The sequence below is a fragment of the Scardinius erythrophthalmus genome (assembly GCF_964197995.2).
Source record: "Scardinius erythrophthalmus genome assembly, contig: HAP1_SCAFFOLD_525, whole genome shotgun sequence".
Taxonomy (NCBI): domain Eukaryota; kingdom Metazoa; phylum Chordata; class Actinopteri; order Cypriniformes; family Leuciscidae; genus Scardinius; species Scardinius erythrophthalmus.
In genome coordinates, this window is record NW_028296093.1 from 23,382 (window position 1) to 32,343 (window position 8,962).

General features: G+C 45.6%; 1 protein-coding gene across 2 annotated transcripts; it reads right to left on the reverse strand.

The window, feature by feature from the left end:
* Positions 1–191: 191 nt before the first annotated feature.
* On the reverse strand, positions 192–5,545 carry LOC308686616 (B-cell receptor CD22-like). 2 transcript variants are annotated; one of them, XM_081395057.1, is made up of 7 exons: positions 5,201–5,545; positions 4,854–5,102; positions 4,526–4,768; positions 4,349–4,445; positions 4,189–4,228; positions 799–876; positions 192–708 (listed from the first exon to the last, which is right to left on the reverse strand). In XM_081395057.1, the coding sequence occupies exons 1-7, from the start codon at positions 5,469–5,471 to the stop codon at positions 643–645; spliced, it is 1,044 nt and encodes a 347-aa protein (XP_081251183.1). In that variant the 5' UTR covers positions 5,472–5,545; the 3' UTR covers positions 192–642. The 2 variants fall into 2 exon arrangements, with proteins under 2 accessions (XP_081251183.1, XP_081251182.1); XM_081395056.1 differs by having other exon boundaries at positions 5,192–5,545.
* Between the last annotated feature and the right edge of the window lie 3,417 nt (positions 5,546–8,962).

The window sequence follows — 8,962 nt, forward strand, 5'->3', positions numbered from 1 at the left end:
CATTCTTTCTAAATGTGTTGTAAATATATAGCGCCATACACACGCTCTAAAGCACTCATTCAAAACAGAAGGTTGAATGGCCATGTACCTTTTTATAATTTAATGTGTTATTTAAAAAGGAATAAAGATAAATCTTTTAATAAACTGCTATATTATCGGGCATGATTTACTCACACAAGTCAGCAACAGCTCACAGTGGTAAACTCATTTATTAATGAACATAAACCATTACTTTCTACAAAAGCTAAGAGAAACATCACTTCCCTGCAGAATGGAAACTCTAAAAGTGTGTTCACAAACAACATTCTTCATTTTCATTGGTAGTTGTGATGTGGGCGTGTCCAATGATGCAACAAAAGCTGAGTAAAGTTTAACTTGTGCTTCATCTTAGCGCTGCGTCTTGGTAAGTATTGTTATTGTTAAGGGAAACACATTTGCTCAGATCCGCAAACATTTTTAAAAACCACATGAATAAAGCCAACTCTACAATGGTACAAATAATCTTTCTCACATATTTTAACAATTTGATTACTGTTGGTGAGATTGCTCGTATAATATAGATTGAAAAGACTGAATATAAGGACTGTTTAGTATCTACTGAGTAAGAGTGATGAGAGTTTCTTCTTGAGAAGACTTGAAGAGCTACTGAAGAGTCAGATTCTCATATCCAAAAGAGCCGGACTGGTGAACAGCAGGATCCGAGACAGACTGTGTGAAAGACAGAGAGATTATTACCTACATTTTGAATGAACAAACTGTTTTGCAATTTGCACATGTAGTTTTCAACATTTCACTTACTGTGAGTGTGTCGTAGAGGTCAGACGATCTGGACTTGAGCTCAAGAGCTGCATATGTGTTTGCACTGGGATCATCGCTCTACAGGGAAACGTACTCAGTTATTATAGTGTAACCTCGGTTCCCTGAGATAACGGGAACGAGTACTGCATCGCTGGACACAATGGGAAATCTCCCTTTTCTCCGATTTACTGCAGTTTTAATAAAATCACGCAGTGAACCTGCACGAGCCAGTGGGCAGGGCCAGCCCTCTATATAAGCATGCATTCTGCCCATAGGAATCAGGTTAATTCGACTGAAGCGACGATACGGTAAGTCATGACAGCACGGCCGGTGACACAGTACTCGTTCCCGTTATCTCAAGGAACCAAGGTTACGCTTGTAACCGAGTACGTTGCCTATCGATACGGTTCACTCGTATTGCATCGCTAGACTTAGAACTGTAGAACGACAGTCAGTCTAGGGCCCAGGCCTAGGGCGCTTGAATAAGGGCCCAAGAGTGCCAAGGCTAAACAGGGCTGAATACAGAACTTCACACAAAAGTAACTTCTGAAAAGCCCTTTATTGAAATGTTATTTTCTTTAATGTGTTGTATTACAGAGAAACAAGTAATTGTTGTTCGATAAAGTTAAATATGTTAATGTTGTGAATACATTGAAAGGTAAGAAAAGAATCAGAGTTCATTCAATTTTGCCGGAGCTTGCAGCCAGTACTCCTGTCGGTTCCACTTTATTTCGATAGTCCACTTTAGACATTCTACTAACTATAAGTAACTTTGCAACTACATGTCAGCTAACTAGTATTAGTAGACTGTTAGCTTATGGTTGTGTTAGGGTTTGGGTTAGTAGAATAAGTTGACTTATAGTCAGTAGGATATCTGTTTGGAGAACATCAGAATAAAGAGTCAGCAGATATTAAGCAGACAGTCTACTAATACTCTAATGCGAGTTAGTTGACATGTAGTTGCAAAGTTACTTATAGATAGTAGAATGTCTAAAGTGGACTATTGAAATAAAGTGTTACCCTCCTGTCTCACAGTGTTTCTTTAATTATTCTACAGAGCCGGCAAGAGTTGTTCATTCAACTTACCCATACAGGCTTCCCAGCCCTGATGCTGGTAACACTCACTTAGTCCCATTCATTCAGCCTCAATGAACGCGGCTTGCGGGGACGGGGCCGGTTTTGTGCCGAATTTCAACCCCCGCCAAATGATTACCCCCCCTAGCCTAGCATTGGTAGGTTTAGGATTAGTTGTGGGGGAGGGGTTATGATTAGGGGTGGGGTTAGGATTAGCCAATCAGGTACTGACTTCAACGAGGGGGGTAATAATTTGGCAGGGGGTCAAAATTCAGCACAACACCAGCAAGCGAAGCAAAGCGCTTTAGAGGCACGGCGTTTTAAAACAAACGGCAGCTAAAAGTGCTCTTTTAGAGAAATAGGCTCTGTTATTCTGATATTGTCATTCTCAGCCGCCGAATGTCAGCAGAATGCACCGAAATTTGCCTTTATAGTACTGGCCGGATAGCTCGGCGGGCTCTGGCAGGCTTTCACACCATAGGTTCGTTCCTCTCCGCGGAGCATCTTTTGGCTCGTGCAGTTTCACTGCGTGATTTTATCAAAACTTCAGTAAAATCGGAGAAAAAGGAGCTATGCAGTACGAGTGAACCGTATCGATAGGGAACAAGGAGAAGGACTTACAGCACAAAACAAGACATTTTAAGTCAGTTTAACTCAGTATTTGTCAGTTTGCCATTAAATGTTTGAGCAGTCTGATAATTTCCCCACATATTATGTAATCTGACTTAATCACAAACTGTTGCCGTAACAATAAAGAAAGAGTCTTTGCCAACTCCCTAGGAACAGAAGCGTCAATCAAGTGTCAAAAGTGTTGTCACTCTACAGCAGAGGTGGAGATTCCAGGGGTCAGAAAGTAAAAGTCCTGCCATATGTTTATTCCACCCATGAACTCACACAGCAAACACTCCAGTGTTAAATGAACTCTCCTGGGAGTTTATTTGGCTCCAGACTCAAGAGTGTTAAAGTTAATGAGCTAATTAAGTGATTGATTAAGTGATGATTGACCATTATTGAAAACACCTGATGTTAACAAGCAGAATCACTGAAGGAGAAAAATCACAATTTTAGACACCGTTATGGAGATTAGTGTTCGATTTAGTTGGGCAGTTGACCTTCAAATGAAGTTATCTTTAGATTTTGTTTGGCTGTTGATCTGAGTTATTACAGCCAGATGAACAAAAAGAAAAGTTGATCAGGTGGTGTTGGTTATATTTGAACATAATCATAATTTGATCTGAATCACTGACTTAAATGTATATTGGTCATTACAACATCACAGTAATTCTACAGATTAAGTTCCAGATTTTTCAATATAATTCAAATTATTTCTTAAAAGTTGTTCTGATAAAGAAAAAAAAATCTTTCTTTAAGGCACACACAGACATCAAGATTCAGTGTATGAATCTCAACAATGGTGACAAAAAGAATATTCAATTAGGAAACCAAGACAATTCAGATCATAATTTATTCATACCGCAATGCATGATGGGAGCCATGGATGAGTTTTGATTGGTGGCACCCAGAATGCACTGCAACATGCTTTATTATTGTCACCATTGTTGAGAATCACAGGCTGATTCTTGGTGTCAGTGTGTCCAAATAATATAATTTTTCAAAGTTCTTTGATCAGAACAACTTTCAAGAAATCTTTCTGATTACATTGAAAATGATTAACATGGCATAATATTAGAATCACAGGCAGCTATAATCAACAAGGGAAACCTAACTCTCTAAATGAGTTTTGTGATTCAGGTCAAATTATGATTATGTCAAAACATAACCAACACCACCTGATCAACATTTCTCTTTGTTCATCTGAGAGTTATAACCCAGATACAACAACCAAACAAAAACTAAAGTTATTAGTTTAAGGGTCAAGAGCCCAACTAAAGCAAACACTGATCACCATAATGGCAACTTAAAAAAGAGATTTTCTCCTTCAGTGATTCTGCTTGTTAACATCAGGTGTTTTCAATAATGCTCAATCATCACTCAAACAATCACTTAATTATCTCATTAACTTTAACACTCTTGAGTCTGGAGCCAAATAAACTCGCAGGAGAGTTCATTTAACACTGGAGTGTTTGCTGTGTGAGTTCATGGGTGGAATAAACATATGGCAGGACTTTTACTTTCTGACCCCTGGACTTTCCACCTCTGCTCTACAGTCTCTTAATCAAACAGTAAAACATAATTATGCTCAAATCAATATTTCACATTGGACCAGCTGTAAAAAGAAAACCATCTCTGAATATTCAAAAAAAGCTAATTTTATTCTCTCAATGATATTATTATGTGGTTCTTTGATTATCTCACCTCATTTATAGCAGATCTTCTGTTTATCCTTTTCTTCTTACTGTCAAAAACACAAAGAAGTAATTTAATTGTTTCATATACCATTAATAATCAAATATCTTTCTGAATTAGTTTGAAAGTATTATATTTATGTACTCTTTATTGATATACTTTTATTTACATAATAAATGATAATAATAATATGATGATGATGATGAAGACTAATCCTCCAGATGCCGCTGTGATCACAATCACATTCCCACCAGCAACACGATGAACTGAAAGAGGAAGATCATCATGATTAACTCTCCAAACTGAATGATGTGAAGATACAGGAGTGTGTTAATAAAAGCTTCACCTGTGACAGTTACAGCGTCTGATCTCTGAGATCCATGTTGATTGTGAGCCTGACAGTAGAAGCGTCCACTCTGTAGTACACTGAAACTCTGTCCAGATCCAACAGCTGAGGGTTCATTCTCCTTAAACCAGCTGAAGTTCAGAGCAGGAGGGTTTGAGTCACTGATGCAGTTCAGAGTCACTGAATCTCCCTCCACTATTACACCAGATCCATTCATCAACACTGAGATGCTCTTTGGAGGGTCTAAAAAGGACACAAATTTAAACCTTAAATCATCTAATTCAAACAAGATCTCCTAATTTTAAAAAGAAAATAAATCTGTACTCACACATGACATTGAGCTGAACAGCAGGAGAGATGTGAGTGTGTCCGTCTACAGCACAGCTATATCTGCCTAAATCCTCTCTTCTGACTGACTGCAGCAGGAGTTCATTGTTTCTGTCTCTTCTCTCAGTTAATGGCTGTGAGTTTCTGTACCAGATGAATGTTGCTCCGTCAGTCAGAGCGCAGCTGCTTTTACATCTCAGAGTGACTGAATCTCCCTCTGTCACTCTCTCAGGAGACTCCACCTGAAGATCTGAACACAACACACACATTATATCTAGTGCTGCTGTCATACACTGATTATTATTCAACATAATGCACAGAAGAAGAGATAAACCTCACCAAAGTCACCTGTGACAGTAAGAGTCACTCCTGGTTTACCAATCCATTTTCCATCAGGTTTATCAGTGATGAATCTGAAATAGTACATGTGTGAATCCTTCAGTGTCACATGACTCAGTCTGACGGTGCAGTTCTGCTGTTTATCTCCCAGATACTGAAGCCTCTGACTGTATTCAGGGTCCTCAGACAGATCTGGAGGCTCTTCACCATGTATTAACAATTTAGCCCAGAACACTTTCTTGATCTGATGTCCAGTAGGGTATGTATAAGTGCATCTCATTATCACTATTGAGTCCTTTAGTGCACAGATGTGTGAAGGACTGTAACTCACATCCCAATCATCACTAGAAACCCCTGAAACACAGATTATAGGGATAGTTTACACACAAAAAAAATTTGTTTTACAATTACCCTCATGTTGTTCCAAATCTTTACGCTGTTATTTTCCCTGGAACACATGAACTGTTTACATTGCAAAGCAATAGAAATAATAGTTAGTGATGTACAGTACATAACTTATATAAGTACATTGATTTTTATCTTGGTACGTTGTAGTTTGGTGGAAACAATGAAACATTTAGCTGAACTTTAGTTCCCTTTCGTTGTCACTCCAAGTTACGTCGGATGACGACGAATGGGGTTTCGCTTAGAAAGCCTATCATCTTCGAGTATATAAAACGAGCCAATGGCAATAAAAATGCCATGGGTCTGCGGAATTTGCATAGCGTATCTCCGCCCCACCCTGGGGGTATATAAGGAAGTCGCTGGCAACATGCAGATATGTTTTCGCTTCGGAGCCAAGTTTAATACTTCACTCCACAAGCCTTTTGAGTGTCATCTCAAATCTCTTCGAGACGAGCGGCTCTTCAGAGTGTTGGTGTGACGGCGGATTCCAGCGAGATCGCATTTCCTGCTGCTGGTCTGTGCAGTGATCTGCCGACAGTGAGTGTGTTCTCCCTGGGCGTTTCGGCACTCTGTTGAGCTTTTCCAATCTCTAAAAGAGCTGCACTCGGCACGTCTTTTTCAAGACGGTTCGCCCGTGTATTTTCTATTTCCTGGATGTGTGTGCGTGATTCATCTGCTTAACGGTCGCGAGCGCATCACGCTCGGCAGCGCTCGTGGATGAGTCATGTTTTCATTGCGGGAACATGACCATCGCGATGTTTATAGATCAAGACTCAATGATTTCCATGTGAGTAGAGTCCCCTCTGCCACACCCCAATTTATCTTTTCCTCAAGAGGGGATACTTTGGCTGGTGGCCAGGGTGATCTGAGGGTTACGGTGTGGCACAACAACCGACGAGTCATTCCTCGGGCCACACCCCCCTCCACATTGCAAACCGTGGAGCTTCTGCATATGCCTGGTTTCCTTCAGGGACCCAGTGTTTTATTCGGGGCTCCGGCAGATGATCCCATGTCACTCACAGCATCACAAGGCGGGCTTGACTTCTCTGGAAATGAAGTTCGGCTGCGTTGCCTCCCACGGGAGTGCCATCGTTGCCGGGGCTGATTCAGAGCTGTCAGCCATGCTTTCCCGGACAGCTGAAAGCATCGGCTGGAGTGGCGCTGCCCTCCCCCCGAGCGCTGTAGGCTTCGTCCGGATGTGCATTAGGACGCCTCCGCTCCGCGAGAGTCCACGTGACTTTTCGCGGCCCGCGGGCGTCCTCCGCCTTCGCTGCTTGATCGCGCAGCGATCATGGTCTGTATGTTCTCTGTCACTATCGTGACACAGTCATGCAGTGCTGTGTGTCGCCTGCGCCTTCGATGCAGTGCTGTCCCGGGAGTTCTGTCTGAACCGGCCACAGTGGAACGCTAGTCCTTCCCTGGCCAACCCTGACAGAACGCGGAAACTCTAACCACGCCCCCATCCTGGGACGCTATGCCTCCCATGCCGGGCCTGGTTTTTCCGCCACGCACACTACTGACCTCGCTCAGGCGACATCGGTACCTGCGTGATCCTGGGTCAGGTGATGCCCACTAATGTGGTCCAGACATGGGTTTAGCCAGGTTGATGTGGGGCGGTCTGAGAATGAATTTTCTCAACTTCCCCATGTCCCGGGCTGGGCTCTTTGGCGGTGTGGCTTCGACCACCTGAAGCAGACTCGGGTCCGGCACCGATGGTCATCCATCCGTGCGGCCTCCTCAGTCTGCTTCCCGCCAAGCCCCCCTCCATGCGGCTGCTCCCCTCGGGCCTGCAAAAAACGGACCTGAGCAGGAGGAAGACGCAGGAGGGCGGCGCTGCCCATCTCCGCCCCTTAGACTGCCACGCCAGCCTAAGTAGCACCTTGAGGCGGGCAGCCTGGTCGGCGGGCTGGTTGAGGACTGCGCCCAACAGTCTTCGATCAATCCAGAAGCAGACTGAGGCTTCTGCACTGACGGTCATCCGTCGGTGTGGTCTGCTTAGTCTGCTTTCCGCCGACGCCGCCTCCTTGCGGCTCCTCCCCTCGAGCCTTCACTGGCCTGAGCACAAGGAGGTCGCTGGAGGCTGGCACCGCCTGTCTCTGCCCCTTAGCCGGCTAACACCTGGCTGAGCAGCACAAACCTGAGACAGGCAGCTTGGAGTTAGGGCTCAGTTCTTCAGGAGCTGGTAGCAGGACCACTCCTTCCCCCGCTGGAGGGTCGGGGCAGAATCTCTACAAAAGAACTGATGCTCTTTCTCTGAGCCCCAAGAGGCTGTGGATGACAGCACGCGCCGCCCACGGGCCACGCTCCTCTCATCCCCCTCTGTCGCCAGTCCCCTGCCAGAGCACGCCCCCGTGGGACGCTGGTCCTCCCCTGGCCTCCTCTGGCAGGACATGGCAAATGACCGTGCCCCCGCACAGGGCCGCTATGCCACCCTCGCCTGGGCCGGTCATTCTGCCTCGCTGCACCACCGACGGTACGTCTGTGGTTCGTATGACCCCGCTGGTACAGTTTCTGGGGGCCCGGCTAGAGCTCCCCAGGCTGTCCCGCTGGGTCGCGAGAACCATCAGGCTCGGCTACGCGATTCAGTTCGCCCGGTCTCCTCCCCGCTTCGCGGGAGTCCGCTCCACTTTGGTCGGTGGCAATGCCCCTATCATGAGAGCGGAGGTCGCCACCCTACTGGCGAAGGGTGCGATCGAGACTGTCCCTCCAGCCGAAATGAGGTACGGCTTCTACAGCCCCTACTTCATTGTACCGAAGAAATCCGGTGGATTACGACCTATCCTGGACCTGCGCGTCTTGAACCGCTCCCTTCACAGGCTGCCGTTGAAGATGCTCACGGCCAAACGCCTTTTCGAATGCGTACGGCCACAGGATTGGTTTGCAGCGATCGACCTGAAGGACGCCTACTTTCATGTCTCCATTCTTCCTCGACACAGACCGTTTCTTCGGTTTGCTTTCGAGGGGCAGGCATACCAGTACGCGGTTCTCCCCTTCGGGCTAGCCCTGTCTCCTCGCGTCTTCACGAAGGTCGTCGAGGCAGCCCTTGTTCCTCTCCGGGAACACGGGGTTCGCATCCTGAACTATCTCGACGACTGGCTGATTCTAGCTCACTCTCGAGATCAGGTTTGCGAACACAGGGACCTTGTGCTCCGGCACCTAGCTCGTCTGGGCCTGCGGGTCAACTGGGAGAAGAGCAAACTCTGCCCAGTGCAGAGGATCTCTTTTCTCAGTATGGAAATCGACTCGGTCGCCATGTCCGCGCAGCTTACGAGCGAGCGCGCGCAGTCACTGCTGACTTGTCTTCGTCAGTTCGAAGGCAAGAGTGCGGTCCCACTGAAACGTTTTCAGAGGCTCCTGGGGCATATG

Bases quoted from the DNA above. Each gene is read 5' to 3' on its own strand.
- LOC308686616 (XM_081395056.1), bottom strand. From the start codon at position 5,471: ATGAGATGCACTTATACATACCCTACTGGACATCAGATCAAGAAAGTG. The intron at 5,103-5,191 runs GTGAGGTTTATC...TGTTGTGTTCAG, and splicing joins TACTGTCACAGGTGACTTTG to ATCTTCAGGTGGAGTCTCCT. The intron at 877-4,188 runs GTGAGATAATCA...GTTTCCCTGTAG, and splicing joins GAAGATCTGCTATAAATGAG to AGCGATGATCCCAGTGCAAA.